The following is a 25,980-nucleotide window of genomic DNA, read 5'->3' as shown; positions in this document are numbered from 1 at the left end:
AGAAAAAGACCACTAGCTCTTTGCAAGCGAACTGGCAGTTTGTTCATTTATTTTTTTTTTTTAATTTGAGATGATAAATAACAAAAAGAGCCATCTTCTGTAAGAAAAAGAGGTCAAATAAAAAAAATACAGAAAAAATATTTCTGCATGTTTCCTTATAGTCAATGATCATGTAAAAGACTTTCAGCACATCTAATACTTTTAGTATTTATTTCATTACAATATTTATAGAAATTATTTCATATATTACATATATATCATAAAAAATTGTTTAGGAGATAAATAATTCAGTGGTCTTAGTTGTGTTAGAAATAGACCTGTGATCTCTGAGCATCAATGCAGTCAATTTTGTTTCAAGTACTATCTCATTGGGCTATACTGAAGGATTTTAGTATATATAGATGCCAGATATTTTCTGGGTATTTTAGTGATAGTTTGTTCACTGCAGTTTGCTCTTACTATCTTTTACACTCGTAATGCTCAAAATGTGTTTTCTACCGTTATGAATGTTAATAGACTTTGTGCTTTTCTAGATGAAGAAAAAAATAATGTCCATTCTTCTTAATTCTTTGTATCAGTGTTGTACACTCCTGGAAATTTATTAGAATATACAAAGGTAATTAAAATCCTTTGAACCATACAAATATTAGTACAACATTCATGGCAGGAAGATTCTTAAAATAAGCTAAATATCAACTTTCCTCTAGGATGCATAACATGTATTGTAAGACTGTGCACTAAAAGCTAACCAGATCACTGTTCATATGTCCTGTAAGTAAAATGAACTTCAAGATCAAACAGCTACCTGGAAGCTTTAAGATCTTGAAATCAAGCAGAGAGCAGTCGTGTAGTGTGAAGGGATGAAAGCCTATGTGACTACAATTTGTGGTTTAAAAGCACACATTTTGCGGTCTAAAAATAAAAAGTATCTTAAAACTATTCATCGTGTAGACTGGCAAAACTACCAATCTAAGCAAGAAATCCACTCTCACGATATATTTTTGGAGAAGTAATGTTTCCTCTGAACTCCACTGACCTGGAGCAAATATAGTGCAGGAACTGTTGGTTAGATTGACCACACTGCTCCTTTCAGTTGTGATATTGCCAATAAAACTTAAAGACAAGCACTTAGGTTTAAAGGCCATCAAACACAACATTATTAAATGGAATGTAAACAAGGTCAGCAAATTCTTGCTGATCCTTGAAGTTACATTTGAGCTGTAGCAAAGGCCAGGAAGATGCCCTAAGCACAGACCCCATTAATTGGACTCAAAGAATATGTCCATAATAGTTAACTGCTCCCTGCGACCTATAGGTACAGCAGAGTTCCCATCCACACGGCTGCATTCCCCATCCCCCACTCTTCTCAGAACAGGATAGGTGTGACATACTGCCTGCTGGGATCTGCCCCAGCCCAGGGTGGTTAATTAAATGTGCCAAGGCATTGTCAGGGAAAGTCATAATCGCATGGTGTCAAAATTACAATAGCGACTGGCTGACAACATAATAGCACATGGGATCAGTGCTAGAGTTCAGATCTGTGCTTTGGCCCTTTTCAGCATATCAGTATAGCTTAAACATTTACAAAATACTGCAAGATAGTATATTACTGTAGGCGTATTAGCCTTTTAAGCTACAAGCTTCAGACCAAAACATTCCCAGCAATCTTATCTTGTAATAGGACCTTTTTTATAGTATCCTCAATGGTGTGAAAGGGAAAGAGATTCATATCTTTAAAAACTTGTGGGGTTTTCCAGGAGTTTAAAAAAGAGCCTTTGTTCTACGAAACCTTTTAGAAACATCAACTTAACTCATATCTATAACTTCAGTCAAAAAGTGCATAGAAACAAGTACAAAAGTACAAATCAGATGTGATGTTCACAAACTCAGTGCCTGAAAGAGACCGATGCAGTTCTGGGAGTGCTGATGCCCACACTGTGACTGCAAAGAGGAAAGGGGGCAGCACGCACCAGAATTGGGATATCTGGCAAATGACGCCCTGCAGTGCTAAAGGTAGTCAGCAGGACCTGCCAGTGAAAAAGACATGTCTAAAACTCAGGCTCTTGCTCTGTCTGGGACCTGCTAAGTATGTCATTCACAATACAATTCATAGGCTACTGGTGCTTTTCCTCCTGAGGTGAAATTTCAGTTCATGTTTGCTGCACTGTCCATCCATTTTGTGTAAAGTTACAACTGCCACTAGACAAAGATCCAGCTTAGAGGTTCTGGTCTGGCATCTAAGCTCACAACAGTCAGCAGCTCTCTAAGTTGCCTTGCCCAAATCCCCTATTTTTAGGTTTGTACAAGGCAGAGAAGTCATCAAGACAGAGGAGCAGAACATGATATATGTACCACGAAAGGTCTTCTCAGGCAGGACACCACGGATTTCTCCTGACCCTCATCCCTTGAATGAGTCAAGACTATTCAGGCTGGAACATCAGTATCTTCTCTTCCCTTCCAACCCTGAGTCTAACCTCCATGTCTATCCTGCTGCTGGTTGGGGTATAACCTCTCCATCTGCCCGGGACCCTTAAGTAGCTATCTTACAGAAACTACTCAGGTACACCACAAGTGGAGGGACTGGGGATACGGTATCTCCACTAAAGCCACAGTACCTATCACATTTACTATACATTGAACTTTCTCTCTGTACTCTTTTTCCCCTCTGTGTGCAAACACAACATTTGCCATAGGTGGGCACATCAATAGGGATTTATGCAACAGCAGTCAAGCACCTGTTTTGTCAAGCACCCTTTCAGTTATTCTGAAGTTCCTGCCTCTTCCTTTTTTTCTTGACCTTTCATCTTCTTGATAACAAGTCAGTACACCTCATAATTCAGAAAGCAAAATCTTCAGGTCAAGAAATCTGTGTTCTTGAACTTTTACATTTCAAGCTTTTAGTTGTTTGGTAAAAGTAAAAATTAACCTGATCAGGCAGTAGTGGAGTAACACATGTTCTGCAGCACACATTCTGGGATTCACAGGGAAGTGCACTGCCTCACTGAATGGCTAAGGCAATTGTTGGTAATCATCTTTCAAGAACTTTCACATTAACGTTGCACCATGGCAAGTATTCTAAAGGACCTCTCAGGATGATCATTCCAACAACAGAAAGACACATAAAACAAGTTTGCCAAAATGCAGTCACACATGTCCTGAAATGAAGCATCAGTCTATGGAATTACTCTGAAAGAAGGTAACTGCTTAATATCCTTGATGCTGGGTTTCCAGTGCTCCGAGAGCCACATAAGAGCCTATTGCAGCCCCAAATGTCTTCTCTATGAAGGTCGACTGCCCTGTAGTGCATTTATGACCAGTCATTTTCTGTGTAGTTTCCAGAGAAGCATTTGAGCAGACTGTGCATTTATTCCTCAATTGGCTATTCTCAAATAAAAATTGTTTTAGAGATCCTGAACAATAACACAGCCCTTGGGAGAAAAGCTTCTCTGCATTAACCATCAGGCTGACACCATGAATGATTACATCCAAGCATAAAATTTAATGAGATTTCTACAAAAGTGAGTGACATCTGCATAGCACTCAGGTCCTGGCTGTCATACATTTGTCATCACTGAGGCTTTTGTCCTTTATTAATCTGCTTTCAAGAACGCCTGCTGTTGGAAATGAAAATGCTTTTTAGCAGTCATCCTGCAGACTGTGTCAGAGCACACATCTCAGAAAGCATAATGACACATTGTCATGCCTAGGAATGCACTTAAAAGGTTTAAAAAACATGAGAGAACTCCAAAAACAAAATGTATTGAGAATTCAGCAGGAGATGTCTGTGTAAGTGTACTTTACATCCTTTAATATAATCAAGATGCTTGTTCTTTTGCCTATAATACAGTGGCTAGAAACTCTTTAACAACATTCAGTGTGCATGGGAAAAGTATTGTTGTAGAGGAAAAGTAAAAAAAATATTTCCCTTTAATCTTGTTTGTGCCTGGGACCAAGATATAATTCTGGGCCTAGGGCTCCAACCCAGTAAAACATATGATCGCATCAAGATCCCAGCTTTCCTTTAAACTTTCCCTCATGGCTACAAATAAAAATTTCACTAATATTTTCCTACATCAACAGATAGCCTGAAACAATAGATGATGGAGATTGAAGATCACCCTATTTTATTAAATTAGCCCCAAGACTTGCTATTCTGAGATGCAGGCCTGACCTGGTGCTTCCCATCAAAGAACAGCAAACACTTGGCAGGAAGACAGGAGTGCAGAGGACACGTTTACTCCTGGGAATCAAAACAAGACATTTCAACCACAAATGAAGATAGGAATCCAGAACACCAAGAGTCACAAGGTGTCCAAGGGCATCTGCAGCATCAACGTCAAGTCTGATAGCACTCAAAGGAAGGGAAGAGGACAGACTCCCAGCACTGAAGCTGTTCACCACTACCCACGGAAGTGGAAAAACCTGTTTCCTGGGCTTCTGTGAAGCAATTGCAGTGTGTGATGGAGCCAGTCTTTTTCCATTATACATCCGTAATACTAGACTTCACTGAATTCCTTCCATTCCAGGAATTCATTTCATTCAGGAATTCCATTTCAGGAAAACATTGTTTGTAGATCACTGTCAAGAAAACAAAGGCAAAGTAGCTAATGTAAATTGCTTTCTCATTTAAAGGATTCAGTGTCTCTTTCAATTCTGAAGCTACTGAGCCCAGCTATTACAAAACTCTAATCATACTGTTATCACAGTTCACATAAACATGCTTTTGTTGAAGGCATATCAGAGGAAATATAAAGCTGCTTGCATTTGCAAATGGCAAAAAAATCACAGGAGCTAAAAATATTTCTGTTAATGGGGATTTTTAGCCTTTGTTTTTCAGATAAACTTGCTTCTACTCATGGACTAAGGATTTTAGCCAGCAAAAGATATGATTGCATGAAAAAGCACCAAAATATACACCAGACCTGAGTTTTTGCCACCCTGATCTGCAGTTGCTGAGCTCTGACAGTTCAGCAAGTGAGACTGCACCACTGATCACAGGTTATGGCAGTGCAGGTATCCAAAGGGCCTGCTCCACTACAGCACTACAAGCAAGCAGCATTGGGCTTCTGCAAAAGTGTAACAGCAGTTGCTTTCTATTACTAAAGTTGTTTCCATCACCACCCTTCCTGCAGTTTCATTCTGGGAGAAAGTTTCCAGTAGTGCATTTCTGATTTCACAGTCCATCATCTGCGTAGGAGCAGAAGCAAAACTTCAGCCTTCAACAACAGGAGGACGGAAAAGAATAAGAAGGATTTTGGATGCTAAGAACATCCAGATTTTTCATAAATAATTATAGCTATTAATAATAATAATAACATTTTACAGAAGTTTTAAGTCCTGTCCTTTAGTACTTATATAAGCTTTTACTTAAAAGAAACCAGAAGAAAGATGTTTATTCTGCTTTTACCCATGACAGAGATGCACATTTTCCCCTAAACATCTGGTTACAGCAATTGTGGAAGAGGATCCTGAACCAGGAGAACCTTGCCACTGATTTAGTTTGGCAAGTGCAAATGACCAATATTTTCTAACACCAGTAATATCAATATTAAAAAGAATTAAAGAAGAAAATTGGGGTGGATATGGGACATTACAGCCACATTTTAATTTGCAAAGTCATGGTTGTTACCACATGCCTCACTTATTGGATGAGTCACATGGTCTGTACAAATGGCGATTAGCATATTCTCATTTGGTTCAACTAAGTAGAATAAATAATCCTTTAATTTCTTTAAAGTGAGAAGTTGTTGTGGGTTTTTTTGCTTGTTTTTAATGGACCCATAGTAGTTACCAGCCTTCAAAATATTTGGGTCTGGATTTTGTTTTGGTTTTAATAGCTTTAAATCAAATAGTTAAATCAAAACAGCTGCACTTCCAGCAGGGTAGTAATTCAGCAGGTTTCCCTGAATGAGTGAATTTGAGAAGGATGAATGCTGTGTTCCTGATTCAGTTGTTAACAATATTATTGTTCTTCAAGAAGCAATCCACCTGTGCTTCATTTTGATCACTATTAGTCTTTCCTGCTGACAAGGAAATGCTGACAATCTTCACGCAAAGAGAAGATGTGATTGCAACTGTTCATTCTAACCTGGATGCTTCTTAAAGTTGCTCATTTTTTCCTTTAGTTTCAGGTTCAGAACAATTATAATGGAGGATTGGAGGATTTATCTTTTTTTTAATCTGTTTCTATTTCTAGTTCTTCCACTGTCACTGACAAGTTAATTGATACTCATCCATGCAGCATTTAAACAGTAGAAACAATCACAGTTTACCAGCAGAAATCATGGAAATGAGGTACCTCTGTGATGTAGTTGTGTGTATTTTAACCCTTGTATTTCATGGATATTGAACTCCACGGAGTCCCTACAGAATGCATCTCCTCTATTATTACTGCTCACCTGCCATGATGGTGTAGTCTGTTTGATTATTCCACTTTATTTCTAGGTCCTCCTGGTCCCCCAGGGGTTGTAATAGTGGAGGAAATTTCAGATACAACAGCAACACTCTCCTGGAGTCCTGGGGCAGACAATCACAGCCCTATCTCCCTCTACAACCTGCAAGCACGCAGTCCATTTTCTCTTGGCTGGCAGACCGTAAAAACAGGTGAGAAAAACTTTCAAACAGAACAACTAAACTGTTCAAAACTCCTGCTCATCACAATAATAACCACCACCAACTGCAGGGACAGATACTCTTAATAGAACAATGATAAATTAAAAGCACTGATTTTTTTTTCTTTCTTTCTTTTTTCATTCCTTTTATGTTACTTAGCAACATCTCTGAAAGGACAACAAAAAGACACCTGCCATGCTGCATCTGTGAATAAGCAGAAAGCTCTCCCCTATATCCTTCAATCTGTGTCTTTTCAGGAGTACCACAGTGCCAAAAACCTAGCTGTGATTTATGACGTATTAGATCTTTGATGTTTATCATTTCTAATGGCAGTATTGTATCACAGAGTCCACTTGCCATTGAGACAATGCATGTGAGCCTCAGATTTCTGAGTGACCTACGCATTTCTTTACTGTCTGCAGTTCCAGATGTGATAAGTGGTGACATGGAGTCTGCTATGGCTGTCGAATTGAACCCTTGGGTGGAGTATGAGTTCAGAGTTGTAGCAACCAACAAAATTGGGACTGGAGACCCAAGTACACCATCACGAGTGATCAGAACCAATGAAGCAGGTAAGAAGAGGATAATAAAGTTAATTTTCCAGGACTATCAGAAACAAGACGTATTTAAATATAATAATAATAGGCCTATACTCTTGTCCCTGGTAAGCATCTGTGTGTTCAGTATCACTGTTCCAGGGTGATATTTTTATAATGAGGAGCCAGTTTGTTTTAATTACAGGAATAATTTTTCATTATTTTAAATAATATATTATTTAAATTATTATTTCAATATTAAATAGAAATTTCAAATAAACCCATTCTCTGCTGTCTTACTCCATCCAGGCTACTTCACTTTTTCATCTGGCTAACACTCAAGTCATTGCTGCCTGCCCTGTAGCAGGATTCCACTGCTCTTCAACTGTAGGCTGTTTCTCAGTCTCTTAAAACAACTGCTTCCGAGCAGTCTCTCCCTCCTTATTTTTCATAACTTCTTTCCTTGAAGGTGCACAGAATTCTTTTCAGCAAGATAGGAAAGTCATGGGAAGCAGCTTAATATGAAGTATCTTGTGCTCTAAGTGTTTCTTTGTCATGCACACTCTACCATGAACTGTTACTGCATTTAAAAAAATTTCGTTGTGTTTCTAACTGAGATGGTCCTGTGAGAGCCCAGGAAAAATGTTTTATATCCTATTTGGGACTCAGGAAAATTGCAGTGGTCTCACAAAGCTTGGAATCATTGTAAGTAACTTGGGCAGAATGAAGAGACAAAAAGAGGGATTGGGAATCTGAGAAAAATCCCTAGGCAGCTTGAGAAACACAGTTTAAGAGGCAGAAAGAGATAGAGAAAGGGTTTGAATAAAGCCTCAGAAGAGAACTGCACCTCAGAAGACTTTCAGATTATTCTTTATTATTTGTTATTTAGGAGGCCTAGAGAGTTTTGATTTGATTTGGATGTTTCTTCAGATGAATAATTTGTAAGTATTTTGTTGATCATACCTAGTAGAAGAGTGCCAAATTCAAAGTTGTGAATACTCTGGACAAATACAGCAGTTGTTTTGCACTCTGTCTTCTCATTAAGGCAGATTGTAAGAAGTACAAGTAGCAATGACAAAATGTGTCCACCTCTCTCATTCCAAAATAAAACTCTTATCTTTTAAGGTATGTTAATCTTGTGCCTCAGCTCCATAGTTCACCAGTCTGTGTATATGCCACCCATAAGCATTCACAGCAGAATTTTCAGGCTGGTTTTCTTAGACAGGACCACAGAATTAACTGAATAATCAGGGCTGGAAGGGATCTTGGGAGATCTCTAGTCCAGCCTTCTGCTCAAAGCTGGGTAAACTGTCTTCAGAGCAGATTGTTCAGGGCTTTGTCCAGTGTAGTCTTTGTAACCTTCAATGAGAGAGATTTCACATTCTTTCTGGACAACCTGTGCAAGCAGTTAACTAATCTCATTGTGATTTTTATTTCAATGTATCCAGCTGGAACTCCTCATATGTCAGCTTATGACCACTGTCTCTTGCTCTCCCACTCTCCCACTCTGCACCACTATGAAGACCCCATCTCTGTCTCCTCAGTGACCTCCCCATAAGCACTGGGAGCTAGTGTTAGGTCCCCCAAAGCCATCTCTGCTCAAGACTGAACAAGTCTGAACCAGCTTCCCCAGCCTTTCCTCACAAGGCAAATGCTCCAGTCCCACCATCCCAGTGGCCTCCTATGAACCTCCTCTAGTTGATCAATGTCTTTCTCATTGTGGTACCCAGAACTGGCTGTGTTGTTCCAGAAAAAGTCTAACAAACCTGTCTTCAGTTGTAGTAAGACTTTTTTTTACTTCAAATAACTGTGTAATTGCTGGCTGATATTAAATTTCACTGTGCAGTCACAGAACTGCACTGGAGTGATCTGATTCCCATTCATGCATGTGGAAGGGTGCTTTCTTTCCAACTATCCTTCTCATCTTCTGAAAGCTCCCCACAGTGTGAAATTCGGTAACTGTCTAGCAGAAAATTCAGATGCTACACATGTTGTTCTGTAAGAAAAGAAGGAAAGGGAAATGAAATAAAAAACACCAGCTACTTTCATCTCAAATTATTTTCAAAATAACCTCTTATTTCACCACCATTTTTCTTTCCTTGATTTTGTTCCGTATTTCATGGGAAGTAAAAATACTGCTAGACCCAGATGTTTGAATGACTTCTTATTTGTTCAGGGGGTACTTATCAAGAGAACAAAAATATTCTAGAAAAAGTTTATCCTGTAATAGTTTGCATGCCCAGGATTATGTTTTTTCACAGATATGAATGTTCCCTGTGTTTGAAAGGATGGTTCAGGATTTTAATCAGCCTGGCGTACTTAAGATGTGAGTGAATGTTCTTCTCACAAACTGAGGTTTGAAAATGTCAGATTTCTTCTAGCTGCCATGTTCTTCTTCTTTCCCAGTGTTTATCAAACAAAGGCTGTATTTACTAAAACACATTTCTACAACACTAGTGAAAATGGTCTTCATGCACATCCATTTTTAGCATTCCTTTGGACAATCACTGCAACTTCACCTTTGTAAAAATGAATTGATAAATAACAATAATGATTAGTAAAAAAAAGGAATAATCCTGGGAGAGACAAAGCATGCAGCATACAATGTATTTTCACTCAGTGATTGGTGTTAATTTCTGGGTAATACTCCACTATCGCTGCTACCAGAAGGAACAGTCTTTAACTCAAGTAGCAATGATCTGCACTCCAGTACATGGGGGTCCTCCTGATAAACAGCACTGTAGCTGATAACAATACAGGCCTTCTCGAATAATAAATCAGCAACACATTAGTTCAAACAGGAAATATGGCACGCTAGATGTTGACTTGCACTTGCAGCTTTCCAGTTAGGAATAGCTTTTTGCTACCAGATTTACAGCTGCACAAATGTCATGTTAGAAGGGAGCATTTTGTAGCATGACATTGAAATCCAGACAGCTGCCAGTAAAACAACTTAACAGCCTTCAGAGAAATTGAAGCTGAATTTGTTTGGTGCGCCTGCTTAACACGACATGGAACAGCAGAAGTCTGTTGCCACCACCTCAATTTCAAAAGACCTTTCTGTAAGAAAAGATTTGGTTTCTGTTTCAGTTCGAATGGTTTTGGGGTTTGCGTTGGTTGATTTTTTTTTTAATAAAAAAAGTAGATGCAATATTCTATAGAGGGAATGAGAAGATGGGAGTTACAGGAAGACATAATCTCCCAGTTTGGTAGAATCTGCAAAGAGCTGTGAAGTCAGAACACAATGGACTGTGCTTTAAACAAAGAACCATTAACAAAAAAACAAACAAACAAATCAAACAACTTGTTACACATATAGTTCTCTGCAAAATAGCATGCTGATTATAATTTTAATGGCACTTTTGAAATGCCAAAGACTTCATAGAGTCATAGAATTGTGACCTGTTTCAGCAGAAGAAAAAAAAAAGCAGCCACTTATTCCTGATCTTCAGATATTCCCAAAGTGCAGATCCTGTTTAGCTCTGTCCTTCGAGACAGAGACTGTGTGAATTATCACCCTTGGTATAGTTTTCAGATGCTGACAGGAAATCTAATAATAGTTTTCACTGGATTTCATATCTGGTTTTCCAGATTAGCACATTAATATCTGTCTTGGTGCACCCAGTGATCCATTATTTTTCAGAATGCCTCTAATACCTATTTTTATCTGAAGGCTTCAAGGGAAAATCTCTGTTAACATGGGATCCAGTTCTAATATCATAGCTTTCAAGTCATAAAAGACATATATGTGAAAGGACATATTTCAGAAAGAATATGGCATCAGTCTCTCTACTTATGACCCAGGCAGAGCAACCTGGCTATTTTCAGTGATCATAGATGTGCCCCACAGGTGAAAACAGGTAGGCTGCCCTGCACTGGGTAAAATTCCAGAAGTACCAGTTTCCCAGTGGAGAAGGTGACTGTGTCTCATGCTTAAACGAGAGTTGAGATCCACCAGGCTGCATGATAACCGTATAGACAACCCACAGAGGCAGCAAATCTGTGATTCTGCTTCCCGTATTTTATACTTAAGTGGAAATTGGCATCTTTAATTTAATGGCACAAGCTAATTTGACTGGAGACTAAAGTCTTCTTCTCTCCCCACACCTCGCTTATTTTATTGCTTCTCCCCCATGATGGGAACGACATTTTGTATCAGTCTATTACCTAAAAATACCCATGAAAACAATACTTGGGATGGTATAAAGAAATCAACAGAATAATAAATGTTTCCACTTGCTTTAATTTTCTAGTTAAACTCTAATCTTATTACTTAGTTCGTATTTAGTTACCATGATTGCTTTTCATAGCTACTTTCATCAGAATGGATAATACTGCAATTTTCTGGCACATCTATCTTTTAGCCAGCTGCTGCATTTCTGTCAGTTCTAGCCTTGATACATATTTTACAGGTCCACAAGGTGAAGAGAGCCAATAACACGAATTTAAACATGTCTGGCATTCCACTAAGGCAGTCGGTCATTTGAAGCCTGGGGGCAAAGCATCAATTACATTATCTATTCATGGGAAAACATGGGGAGAGAGAAATTGAGTAGAATCAAAGTTTAACCTGCTAATCATGCATGCAAACTTGATTTTACGAGGTAACAATGATGTAGTGCACTCTATTAGTAACAGGTTATTCTCAGGCTTTATCTTTAATAAGTTCTTTTTTTCCATTATGCCACACTTACTTTCAGCTAGAATTTCTTCATAGTGTAAAAAGAAAGGCCTCTGCCCAGGGAAAAAAAAAAAAAAAAGAAAGATACCTGGTTTAGACTGGCTTTGTTTGTTTTTCTTTTGTTGGGAGTGGTGTTCTATTTCTTTGTGACCTGTATAAAAGAAGCTGCAGCTTTTTCTGTTATCATAAGTATTTTTTGCTCTAGAAAAAAATTAATAACCTGCTGTATATGTGACATTTGGAGATGATTACATGGGCTACTAAAGGCTTTGTAGAAAATGTGCTTTTCCATAAAGAAAAACATACCCATGACTGCATGGATATATTTAGAACCAATAGGCTACTAATACATACTATTGCTGGCTCAATTTAATATGCAATATATATTGGCAGACAATCAAAATGTGTGTGATGCTAAAAGAATAACAGGAAGGCTAAGGAATTGGTTCTCTGGCATATATATCATAGCATTTGAGATTTCAGTCCTATATGTGGTGATTTGGAGGCTATTCAGCCACAGATGACACATGACAGTATCATCAGTGAATAGAACTGAATTCTATCACCTACTAAACTACCAGTATTAAAAACACAGATGAAATGAGAAAGGAAACGCAGATCCTGAGACCAGTTGGGCCATCCTTGTTTTCCATTAGTTGAATATAGTTTATCATCCACTTCCGAGATGCTAGCACGTTTTGCATTACTGAACAAATGAAATATGAAATGTTTTGTGGGAGGGTGTGAACTTGAGGGCTGGCCTTTCACACGTTGAAAGGGTTTTCACTTAACATCTCTGTTTTCCAGATGTGTACTGCAGGAGATATTAACAGGAGTCAGATACACACACACACACATACACATATATAAAATCTATATGGAAAGGAAAAGAACTGAGATGAAAGTACTGATGGATGTGCTGTTGCTTTGGTCCTCACATTAAGAAGTGCTGCAACAAACCCTTTCCTCCTAAACCATACCTTATCCACAACTAAGAGTGTTAGTTTTCAAACTACATTTGTACTTTAAAATCTGCATTCATAAGGTTTGGGTAAGATTTTGGAAGTGGTAGTTAATACCATAGCTATGAAACCATGAATATTTGGAGTAGATGTTAGCTTCCCTTCCAGTGTTCCACTGTGTCCAACATTTTGAAAACTGCTGTCTGCTTAATTGTGTTTAAACTAGTTCTAAAAGTTCCTCTATCTTCACTCTGCTTTTATTTTTATTTATCAATGAAAACTGTGGATTCTGATAGACCATAAAGATGAGCTCACTCGAAGATTTTGGGTACTCGCTTTTGGGCAAAATATTGAACATCATTATATATTTCATTCTGATGTTATAACAAATGAAACATAGCCATTTGTGTTTTTAAAACAGGTACAGTTTGAATTTTACACATAGGTGGCATTATCAGGACTTTTCTGCACTTTATAACCACTGCTCCCATATATACAAAGGCCTCAGCAACATTAGTTCTGTGCATACATTTTGTCTTAAACAAACACCACTGTTTTTCATGCATAAGATATGCCTGAATTATTAAACAACTGGGCTCAGCTTCATATATAAGCTTTACCTTTCCATATCACCTTTCCTTCATTAATAGTTTCAGCATACTGTTGAAATGCTTCATAGGACTGCTGAGGGCTGCATTCTTTGTGCCTGCTCTTAGACAAAATTTTGAAGGGGTTTTTTTGTTTGGTATAGGGGTTATAAGTTTTAATAGTGTTCAATTTCACTTTCATTTTCAGCATATCATGGTACTTCCATGAAAATGTAAACACAATAAAAAGCCGCCTGCTGTTTCTGTTTAAATCAAACTCCTGGCAGAGTCATTTCAAGATTTTTGTTTGTTTGTCTCAAGTGGATGTTTCAACATCAGCTTGTGCTGGCATACACCGTTATTTACTTTGACCTACATCTGGTAACCATGTCTTTCAGAACACAGGTTTTAGTAACTATTTGTTGTTCTAATTACTGGAACAACAAAGAGACCTGGATTTTAACTCCCAACATTACCAGCGGTTGCAGAAACAAATGAAAAGAAGAGCTGACCTGATCTCAAAGAGCTTATGGTCTGAGAATAAAACAGGAGACGGGTGAGAATAGGTAGCTGACGAAGGGGCTTATGAGAAGGCTTTGATCAGAATTACAAGCATATGATCAAGCTAAGCATAGTCACATTTTATGATCCTAAGGACCAGTTTTAAGCAAAGGAAACATTCATTTTCCAGTTAGTGGTGATCTCTCATCTTCTTGTTAAATGAGACATACTAATACACAAAGAGCTCTTTGCTGCTAATTGGGGTGTATTTATCCAGAAGAAACAATACTGAATTTCTCAGCTTTGATAAACATTAAAGAAAAGAGTTCCTAATGTCCTCATTCCCCGGGCTCAATGGATCCTGTCCAGGAGCCAAGTTTAGTCATCATGCTTTAGTGCAAGTGCATCTCCACGAGTGCCACTGCTGAGAATTAACAACTTAAAGATTGGAAAGTCACTAATTGCATGGCAATAAACATAGGCTATGAATAAGTAAATTCAGATATAACACTGATATAAAGGTGACGCTGCTGAAAGGTTTGCTAGTATGTAAGCTCAGTGCCTTGCAAAAAAATGTTTTCTTTTAATAGCTTTCTTCTCTTAATAGTTACTTATTTCAAAATGTCCTCCTCTAAGTGTGTGTAATCTGCTTTGGTGCAGTGCAGAGGAAATTTATTCCTTTGACACATTTATTCTTTTAATGTTTATTCATTTGAGAGAGTTTCACTGTGTGAATGTACATTTTAGTTTGGTGCAAAAGAAATCCATCGTTTTGACAGTTTCATTCTTGTAATATTTATTCATTTAAATAGGGCTTCAGTCTGCAAAACTCTTAATAAGAAAACTCTAGAAAGAGGACACTGCAGGTTAAATAAGCCCATCATGTTAGGTGCTTCAAAGGAATACAGCATACTCTCTCATCAGGAACATGGCACCTACATAAAAACTTCATTTATCTTTATAACTTACATTAAAAAATCTCTTAAAAAGGCAAGAGAAAAATGGGTGCTACACAAGGTTTAAATATGCTCCATTAGAGATGGCATCATCATTTTTGCTTGTTAAATAACTGGCAGATGATTCTTTATCTGCATTTTTTCATTGTAGAACATTCATCCCAGTGTTGCACACTGATTGTTTTTATTTATTTATTTAAGGAAGGAAAAGAACACAGATAAAGTGTAAATCAGAAGCAATTCATAAGCTTTGTGGGTTTGCAACATTTATGTGAAAAAACAGAATATGGCTTAGGTTCTTTAAAGGGGAGTTCAGTGTTCAAAAAGATAATACACAAATGAATTCTGAAATTTTATGTGAACTTCCAGAATCTAGTAAATGCTGCACTTTCGTTGATCTTAATTTGTTAATGATCAACATGGAAAATAAAGGGTACTGTGTACATTTATTTAAATGTATTTTTCTTTGTATAGTTGAAAGGCACAGTGCTGCACAGTAAATCAGCTAAAGAGAATGCTCTTTCTCAGTTAATGCCTCGCAGTGTGTTTCTACCAATGACCTATGTACTGCTGTAAAGAAGAAAAGAGAAAGTTTTTCTCTTAGGACATATTTAATCAAATAAAGAAAGCAAATGAGCCCAAAACATTAATCATTTGGAAAGCACTAAGTAAGATAAAAGAAATTATACAGTTCCAGTGGAACAATTAAGATTTGTAGTTTTACAAAATATGATAAGCAAATTCACACTGTTGATAATTATAATTTCTTTTAAAGAATTTCATCGGCTGCTCATATGTGCTTTTAAAACCATAATGGTAGTCTCAATTTTTAAAGAACTGTGTAGTACTGCTTCCAGCCTTATGAAAGAAATGATAGGGCATGTTTAAGCATGGTTACTTTAAAATTTCTGAAAATTGCCTTCCTGATAAAGCATGCGAGAAAGATTTACAAGAACTAAGACATTCAAAATCCCTAATGACCTGGGAAACAGTAGAAACATACAATTTGTGACCTAAGACTTGAAGTCTGAAATATGTCACTTCTTCCCTGTCATTTGTCTTTGAGTTGTCTATTCAAAAAATACAAATATTATCAAGGTAGTTCCTGATTTACCTGTTAGATGATCTGTACATTGAAATTCTGACTAATTTGCAGAAGGCATCACACTTAAGCAGCTTTTTTTTTAATATTATTTGTCTTCTCAGCTGATGCTTTGTTTGAGTTTATCAGCTTGACTGTAGCTCTGAAATGAAACTTGAGCAAATTTTCTTGACCACAGACTGCTATGTTTGTTATTTCTGTTCTGATTTAACAGCCTTATGTCTGCTGCAGCAACTTATTACTATGGGGAAAACTTTAATAACTTGGACATTTTGTTTTGTTTTGCTTTGTTTTTGTTGTTTTTCCTTTTTGCTCACAGTTCCAAAGACACCTCCAGCTAATGTAAGTGGCAGAAGTGGAAGGCGACATGAATTAGTAATAGCGTGGGAGGTAAGGGACTTTTCTGATTAAAGGTTCTGTTTCATGTTTACTTCTTTGAGGGCAAAGTAAAGAGTAGTGTACTGGGGTTTTGTTACAGCAAATCTTGGCAGGACATGAACACAAAATACTGTTCTTTAAATATGTTCTAAAGTTTTGAAGCAATGTGCATTTTCATGTGGTAGAGGGCACTATAGCAGCAGCTCAACAGTTGTGCTAATTCTTAAGTCTTTTCTTCCTGTTCTACTGCTTGGGTTGATTTGATTTTTCTGGATCTTATGCTACATTAGATGAAATAATAGCTATGGGAATAGAAGGAAAGGCTTGTAGCTGTTTTGTGCTTTTTTTTTTGGCTTGGTTTTTTTGTTCTTTAACTTGAGAATTATTTGGTTTAAGAATTTAGTAAAAATATAAAACTAAAGACTTGAAATAGACCTTTATTTTGAGAAGATATTTGTGATACAAGATAAAACGCAGATGCATGACTATGTTAGTGGGCAACTGCAGGAGTTGCTTTCTTTGCTAATCATAAATGATTCAGGAGAACAGAGACTTTTCTTGAGGACTTTTCAAAACTTCTGAATTCATAATAAAGTTTCAGATTCAGAAAATGTACATATACATATATATAAACCCAAGAACAATTACATCAAGTAGGACATGGGATTTTAACGATAAATAGTTTAGCCTAGCCAACTTTAGGAGAGATTCAGATGGTAAGAAACACACAGAATTCTAACTGCTTAAAATGGTGAATTTTAGGACATCTTAAAAGGCTGTATTCAGTTGGCATGTCTGCCTTCTCCTACACCAGCTAGCTCAGACAACTGACAGAGCAGATTTGCTTTATAGTCTATAACTATAAACAGCAGCAACTCTCCTAGTGGAAGAGTAAAATCCTATAATGCAACTGTAAGGGATCATTCTTGCATTAGCAGCCAGATTATGGTCAGCCACTCTGGCTTCTTTCTAAATTAGTAAAACCACATCTGATCATTGCCTGAACTTTATTTTTCAGCCAGTGTCAGAAGAGTTTCAGAATGGACAAGGATTTGGATATATTGTAGCCTTCAGACCCAATGGAACACGTGGCTGGAAGGAAAAAATGGTGACATCTTCAGATGCCTCAAAGTTCATCTACAGAGATGAAAGTGTGCCACCTCTGACTCCTTTTGAGGTGAAAGTTGGTGTTTACAATAACAAAGGAGATGGTCCTTTCAGCCCTATTGTGGTCATCTGCTCAGCTGAAGGAGGTCAGTTCAACATGAAGTTAACTTGTATACTATGAACTATACTGAGCTATTTTTATGTAATGTGTTCTGTTATACTATGCTTTTTCAATCTTCAATTTCAAAATTCTTTGAAAAAGTGCTATGTAACATTAAGCATGCTTTGCAGAGAAGGAGATGAACTAATTTGCCAAGGCTCCCCAGAAAACAAGTGAGAAAGGTTAGGAAAAGACATCAAGCCACATCAGTCCTAACAAAAAAAAAAAAAAAAGCTTTAATGAAATTTCATCTCTAATATGAAATCTGTAGTCTTAACTTTAAGATGGGCTGCTCCATGAATGAGCAAAGAAAAGCTGATATTTTCTAATGTTTCTGCAGTTCATGGTAATTTTGATGGGTTAATCAGAGAACAGCTCAAAGACTAAATAAATTCACTTATCAATGTTCATTACCTGATTAATGGATAGCAAAAATTGCAGAGTACAATTTTTATCTTATTTTTATTTTTCTATTGTTTTCTCCTTTTAGTTAATTAGTATAAGAGTTCTGAATTTCTATTAATGTCCAAATATTCAATGTGAATTACTATAATAGTTCAGAAGAACAAATGAAAAATATTTCTTATATTTCTTGAAAATTTCTATGTCAGCTTGATATGACACTCAACAGGATTTTGTAAAAAAATAACAAAACCAAAAAACAAGCAAGAAAAATAAATAAATAAATAAACACAAAAAAAAACCACAGACAAAACAAAACAAATTTATACTAGCAAAGAAGTTGTTCTGTACTGACTGTTAACAGAGGCCAGTGTTTGGAAATTTCCATACACAAAAATGGTAATTAAATGTTATCCACAGGAATGTTTTAGCAGTTCCATTAGTGCAAGTCGTATACTTCAGTTCTTCTTTACTATGCCATCTTTGAGTTATCCCACTGTCTCCTGTTAAAAGAGTAAGTACAGATGGATGGGATGAATTTCATAATATATCTACAAAAATGTATATACAAGATAATGGCATTTCATGTGAAGCTGGAAACCATTAAACGTTATTTTATATTAGCCTACAATAAATGTGTCATTTTGGAGCCATGACGAAGTAGAAATTATATACTGCTCTTCTCTCATAGTAATTACAGAGGTTGGAAATGCTGTTTTTGCTAAAAGCAGTTCCAGTAATTTGTTTGTGTTCCACTGTTTGGATCAGCATTACCAAGTATTCATATTACTTGGAAAACAATTACACTTTAAAATGTAAAAATTGCCCCCTACAACTTGGAAATTTTACAGCTGACATCCCTCATTGACATTCCTCAATGGAAAATGATATTGTGATACCAGTGGTGATGCTTTTATTATTTAACAATTTTGTACTCTAATCAGAAAGTTCAGTAAAGACAGAGTTTTGCAAAGGAAGGGAAACAAAACCTTAATGGATTTCTTTTAAATAGCAAAAGCTATTTTAAAAAAAGTTGAATGTGTAATTGTACTAAGTAGTCCTTCGCTTGTTTTTTGGACAAGACTGGAGAAGGAATAATCAGTAACACATATATATCTTTTTTCCTAACTTTTTTTTAAAAAATATGAACTTTGCAAATTATGTTAATAGAATTATTAAAATTAACCTTTGATGCTCTCGGAGGCTGTCTCTACAAAACAAGTTTCCTGATTATAATTCAGTTATTTAAAAGTACCTATCCATCATAGCTTTGCCAATTCAGTCTTTGTATGTGTCTGTACATTAGACTTTCCTTTGGTAAGAGGAATTCTATGGGGCTAAATATTTTGTAAGACTTGTATTTGAGGAAAAAATATGGGATGCTGTGAAATACAGTGCAAAATTAATTTATAAAAAGCTTTTCTCCAGAATAACCCTAGATGATACACTGCAAATTTAAAGGAGTGACAAAACAGTTTATTATACCCAAGTTCTTGGCAATATGGACACTGAGGACAATAGGCATTTCAGTTTGCTATGCATAAGAAAAGGAGGAACTGGTTTTGAAGGAGGCATGGACTTTCACACTTAAGCAGCTAAACAAATGAAGGTACATTTTCCCAAGGATTTCTGTTGAAGAGAAGATATTAAATAAAGATTGACAGTACAATATATTATGGTCTTAGGGCTGATCTAGCAAACCATGAGTTTACTTGCTTTTCATCATACTCTCAATTCACTCCTCTGCAGACATCTAGAATAAAGGCCTAAGATAAAACTATTAAAAGTTAAGGAAACTTTATTGTGGCATATCAAAGACGGACTCCAGCTCTGGTGAAATCTGAAGACCTTTATTTTGTGTCTTGCAAAAGTCCAGTTGCAATACGCTTCTGCACGGATGTGCTCTCTGTTGACTGGTTCTCCAAAAAGAGACCGGTTAACTTTGTACATTTCCCACGGGTTAACTTCAAACCAGCGATGAATCGGCATCAATCTTCATTGCCAGCTGTTGCTTGTATAAACGCACGGGTACATCGTGTGGGGATCCATCAGGGTCCTTGTTCTGTGGAGACACAAGCATAGCCTCTTCCCCAAGTTATTAACCTGAAAGGACCTTCCCAGTTATGATTTTCCAAAGACTTTACCATTACCATAAAGAGTTCTTTCCCTGGGATAAGATCTGAGCCTACATGGGTTAGTGCAAAAAAATGCCTAATCACTGGGGGGACATTCATACCCGTGTGTAAATCAGAACTGGATAATGTTAAAAAAATTAAGACAAACAATGCTCCATCGATTCGTGCATTTGGGGTCTCCCCTATCATTCCCCCTTTTTGTTTTGCTAGCATGTTTTTTACAATCTGGTGTGTCCGCTCTATCACTGCTTGACCTGTGTAATTAACATAACCATACACTACTCCAGGCAGCATTATTTCAGTAAGATTAGTCTGATTTGAAGTCACTTGAACCTTTATAACATGTGGCATACCAGTGAATCCTACACGCCATGTGCCAGGTCAGAATAATGGGGAATATAACAAACGTGCCCAGTATACTTGTCCATTACCCATGGTCACACATAATAGAACAGATATTACAAAGATTTCTGTCGTTGTTTCTTTATGTTGTTGAGTTCTGGGACTTTATATGTTTCGCTGGCAGTCAGTATGGTCCTGTCGATAGCTGTACGCAGCCATATCCTTGATCCCATGTCAGCAATGGCAGTGGTCCTTTCCACTCGTTATCATGTAGGTCTTCATATAGAACCAGTGGTTTGGGCAAGGAATTGTTTGTCATGTGGAGAAAATCCTTGCATTCCCCTTTTTTTGTTTCATATATCTTTTAGATGACCCTACTTGAGCAAGGTATTTGGACTAGATCATATCTCCAGCATATGCCAACCACAGGCTGCTGGGCCTGCCCTTTCTCTCCTAGATGGTTCTCTGATAACAGGGGAGGCCATCCCTCACATCAAGGTCTGGCATGGCATGTGTCCCCACTGCTCAATGCCTGCTGGGTTGCAGCCAACAGCGGAGCTAAAGGTTCTTCTTGGTGGCAAACACAGAGGCCAACCCAGTCTTGCCCTTGACTGTGGTAGTAGGCATTTGGCCAACCTCAGTTCTTGTACCTCGTTGTCAATGCAGTTTCACCTGCTTCATCCAGTAACAAGTCGCTACTATGGCAAAGCACACACAGAGTTACATTACCAGAGTAACTATTACAAGTTGCAGCAGCATGTTGAAGATGCTGATGGCAGTGAGAAACCAGCCAAAGAAATTTCTTACTGGTGGAGTTCTCCCACCCTCTTAATTTGTTCCATTACCTGCTTTATAACACTACCATTGTATTAGAATCTTTCTAGCTTTTGCCTTAGCATTTTCTAGCAGCTGCTGCAAATTTGTGTGCTCTACCATCTCTTTCACAAGTGACAAATCCACGCAATACAAGGTATAGTTTCTCATTAGCAACTGGCTAGTAAATACAGGTGGTTTTATATACAAAATCACAGCCTCTAATAATAGCTACGTTACAAGCACACAAATTCAAGTTGTTACTTTTCAGTTGCCTCCAAGTGATGTTTTGCAATCATTTATTTTTCTCTTCCTCTATCTCATTCTGCTCGGGGTATTCACTGTCAGCTCCTATAGCTGAGGCATCGCGTTCCTCCACTCTTCTGTCCAGCTCATGGCAAGGCTTGACAAACTTTGCAGGCAGCCGCCATGGGCCTGTAGGTAGGAGGGCACAAATATACCCCCTCCCCCAGGTTATCAGTTCTTGAGAAAAAGACAGGTTAAAGTGTTTCCTTAAAGCGGAGGCATTCTGATGAAAAAAGGAATGTGAAGCAGCTGCAGAAGTAAACTGCAAAGTGTTAACAGTCAAGGAGTTTGCTGTATCATTACTCATTTTTTTTCCTTCTTTCTCTGCCACCCTAATGCTGCTTGGGTGACAGCTCATAAAGCTTGTGGTTGTGCTGCCCCTCTTGCTTTTTCAGTTAGCAGTTCTTGTTTCAACTGATCTGTTCCTCCAAGTCTTGGATTCACTCCCAGGTTACTTTAAACACACTAAGCAAGGCTCCTACCATGAGCCCAGCATGTTGCAGGCGCTCTTTAGGCTTTGTTTGTGGTGTCTCTACAAACTGCCCCAATACTCCAGCAGATCAAGAGGTTTGTGGGAGGGGTTTTGTTGCTTTTTTTTTCCCTCACTCCTTGGCTCCGGTGTCCATGCTGGCTGTTCCACTGGTGGAGCACTGGGAGCCGAATCGGAGGGCAGCTTGTTTTGAAAATGGGTACCCAACTCTTATCAAATAACTTCTTTATTTTTCCCAAAGCCGCTCACCCTGCTTTGCGCGGCTACAAATGCCGGCCTGCTCTGCAGCAGCTACAGCTGCCTGCCTACTCAGCAGGAGCCATAAATACCTGCCAGCAACCGCACTTTTGCATTAACCCTTTCTTGCCCAAAATGTTGATCTGCTACCCATTAAAATTTTTACGTGATCCCAACAACAAAAAGTACACAGAACACTGTCTGCCCTCAAAACACACACACACACACACATGGGATCCCACAAGCACACTCCACACAACTACAATATTTGAAATACAAAATCCAGACAATCATTACTCCCACTACACGGTCCCACGTACAGAACATGGTGCAAGAACCCCGTGAAGACAATCAGGAATCTAGCTCCGAGAAGCATCATCGCAGTGTGAGGTGGCAGGCTCAACTTTAGCAGGCGTCCCCGCAGAGGCTCTGCCTCCCCCACATCACATGAGGCTTGGGCTTTTATACTGACCAAAATGCACTCTCATTCTGATGCAGGTGGCCAGCCTACATCGGAAGAAGTGGCCAGCAATATCTATAAGGGTCTCCAAGGGTTGATAGAAACATGGACATACTTATTTTTGCCAACTTCTAGTACACGAGTATCACAGAGAGACTGTATCACATGAGTTGTATATGGGGTCCCAAGTCCATGGTCTGCCACGGTCCACCCGATATCCCCGATAAGAGCACACGAGAGACCTTCCCACCATGGATCTTGATCAGCCACATACACCACCGGGAAAGCATGCAATACGTCTGCATCCCCCACCTGTCTCACTTCTCCCTTTACAGCTGCCCATTTATTATGAGGATCTGGGGGATATAAATCAGGCTCCTTTTCCGGATCAATAGGCCTCCAGGTCAAAAGGACTATCCGGGTCAGCATCAGAATTATCAGGCGTCAGAACCTCAGGAGCAGAAACAGCAGTCTGATGAACGTACACAGGCTCCTTCTCGGGGTCAATAGGGCCTGGGTCAAAAGGATCGTCTTCATCTCTGCCCTCAGTCTTCGCAGCTGCGGCGACAGCCAGCGGAGGTTCGGGGGGGGAAGCGGGGGTGGGGCACTGGGCTCCATGATTCCATTTTTTGACTTCAACGTCTCTAAAATAGTTCTCCAAATTATTAACAAATTTTTCACAGTGTCATCGCCTTTTGTGGCTGCGTCCCACAATTTAACTCCTGCCCCATTCCACAAGGAGACCTCAAATAAGGTGGACTCATCAATCTCTGGATAACGTGTTTTCAACTATTTCAACATTAAATTTGTCTCTTTAAAGGTTGCTCCCTTCACCTTAAGAAGGACTGAAAACATCCATAAAACAGAGGCTTCTTCCTTAGTAATATTCCCCCCCATAGTCCAGTTCCCTGCTGCTCACCTTTTCCAGGTGATTGTATGTCCGGACCTCTTCGGTGCTCCCGCACTGGCCTCCTCACCTCTCCCAGGTGATAGGTTCGTGTCTGGATGACTTCAGTGCTCCCCCACCGGACTCCTCTGAGTTCAGCCGAGCTACACCACTGGCCGCCGACTCTGACGGTTTAGCCTGAGTTCCTCCTGTTCGGGCACCATTTGTGGCGTATCAAAGACTGACTCCAGCTCTGGTGAAATCTGAAGACCTTTATTTCAGTCTCACATCCCTTTTATAGTCTACTAGGTGCTAAGCAGTAACTTTCCACTCTTTTACTCCCTTATCATCCCAATTTAGCAAAACTACTAAGGATTACATATATTCACACTGTTCGGTCTGTCTTTGAGATGCACATCCTGCTTTATCTTGCAAACCGCCTGCCTTGTTTTGCTAACTGATCTTTACCCTTCATTGTTCTCTTTACAGTTCTCAAGGTTTAGGCCTGATCAGGGCATTAACACCTGGTGTTTTCTTCACAGTTCCCAAGACCTAAGCTGGACCAGGGTGAGAACGCCTGGATCCATTTCGTTAACTATTTCTATCCATCACTCACACTTTATATGACTTAATCGAATCATAGAATAATAGAATAGTTAACGGTTGGAAGGGACCTTATGATCATCTAGTTCCAACCCCTCTGCCATGGACGGGGACACCCCACACTAAACCATGCCACGCAAGGCCTCATCCAACCTGGCCTTGAGCACCACCAGGGATGGAGCATTCACAACATCCCTGGGCAACCCATTCCAGTGCCTCACCACCCTCTCAGTAAAGAATTTCTTCCTTAGATCTAATCTAAACTTCCTCTGTTTAAGTTTGAACCCGTTACCCCTTGTCCTGTCGCTACAGTCCCTGACGAAGAGTCCCTCCCCAGCATCCTTGTAGACCTCCTTCAGATACTGGAAGGCTGCTATGAGGTCTCCACGCAGCCTTCTCTTCTCCAGGCTGAACAGCCCCAACTTCCTCAGCCTGTCTCCATACGGGAGGTGCTCCACTCCCCTGATCATCCTCGTGGCCCTCCTCTGGACTTGTTCCAACAGTTCCATGTCCTTTTTATGTTGAGGACACCAGAACTGCACACAATACTCCAAGTGAGGTCTCACGAGAGCAGAGCAGAGAGGCAGGATCACCTCCTTCGACCTGCTGGTCACGCTCCTTTTGATGCAGCCCAGGATACAGTTGGCTTTCTGGGCTGCGAGTGCACACTGAAGCCGGCTCATGCTCATTTTCTCATCGACCAACACCCCCAAGTCCTTCTCTGCAGGGCTGCTCTGAATCTCTTCTCTGCCCAACCTGTAGCCGTGCCTGGGATTGCTCCGACCCAGGTGTAGGACCTTGCACTTGACATGGTTAAACTTCATCAGGTTGGCATCAGCCCACCTCACAAGCGTGTTGAGGTCCCTCTGGATGGCATCCCTTCCCTCCAGCGTATCAACCGAACCACACAGCTTGGTGTCATCGGCAAACTTGCTGAGGGCGCACTCAATCCCTCTGTCCATGTCACCGACAAAGATGTTGAACAAGACCAGTCCCAACACCAATCCCTGAGGGACACCACTCGTCACTGGTTTCCAGCTGGACATCGAGCCATTGACCCACACCTACAGATGGATCTGGAGTTGTTTACTGGCATAACACATTTTTTTAAGGAAGTCTAAAATCTGTTGCCTCTGCACACAGGAAAAAAGCAAGAGTTTGCATAGGACATGTTCTGGACAAGCTAAAAATTCTTTTCTATATGACTGTGACTACATATTGTATGCTCTGATCTACATTGAGAGCCCATTCGTGGTGGCGCTGAGCTGTGCACGGGCAAGCAGCTTGGCAGGTGGTATTGAGTAAGATGTTTCTCTCTCTGAACAAAACTGACTTCCCCCTGATTATATAAAGTGTCTCTGACTGGGGCAAAAGGCTTATAAAACAACCTCAGAAAACATGAGCCAAACACTGAGCACTTTTTCATAAGTAAATAGAGAGACTAATACTTTTATCTCTGTCTCTAAGTCAGATATTTAGAAGATAATATGACACAAATTGTTACTGAAGGGTCAAGGACGATGATAACCCAGACTTAAAGTGGGGAAAAAATATGACTGGCTATAGTTGGTTTAAGACATGTCTTCTCCTTCATTGGCCTTTTGACTTCATAGAAAGCATCACCAGGATACACCTCATGGGAGAGATTATCCAGGAGCTAAAGATGCAGATGAATGTAACTGAAGAATAGAGAACAAAATGGAGAAGCATTCTGTTGTACAAAA

The 25,980-nt window shown here is 39.0% G+C and overlaps 1 protein-coding gene across 2 annotated transcripts in view; it reads left to right on the top strand.

Moving 5' to 3' along the window:
- Window positions 1-25,980, top strand: part of CNTN5 (contactin 5) — a gene marked incomplete at both ends in the record, with an annotated part of 355,379 nt that overhangs the window by 308,040 nt on the left and 21,359 nt on the right. For both annotated transcript variants that reach the window (XM_080614312.1, XM_080614311.1), the window contains 4 exons: window positions 6,445-6,603; window positions 7,035-7,184; window positions 16,257-16,327; window positions 17,334-17,568. In XM_080614312.1, coding sequence (XP_080470438.1) covers window positions 6,445-6,603; window positions 7,035-7,184; window positions 16,257-16,327; window positions 17,334-17,568 — 615 coding nt within the window. The remainder of the gene's footprint in view (window positions 1-6,444; window positions 6,604-7,034; window positions 7,185-16,256; window positions 16,328-17,333; window positions 17,569-25,980) is intronic.

Source organism: Psittacula echo, assembly GCF_963264785.1.
Source record: "Psittacula echo genome assembly, chromosome: 3".
Lineage (NCBI taxonomy): Eukaryota > Metazoa > Chordata > Aves > Psittaciformes > Psittacidae > Psittacula > Psittacula echo.
Note: the sequence above shows the minus strand (reverse complement) of the source record. Positions and strands in the feature narration are given on the sequence as shown.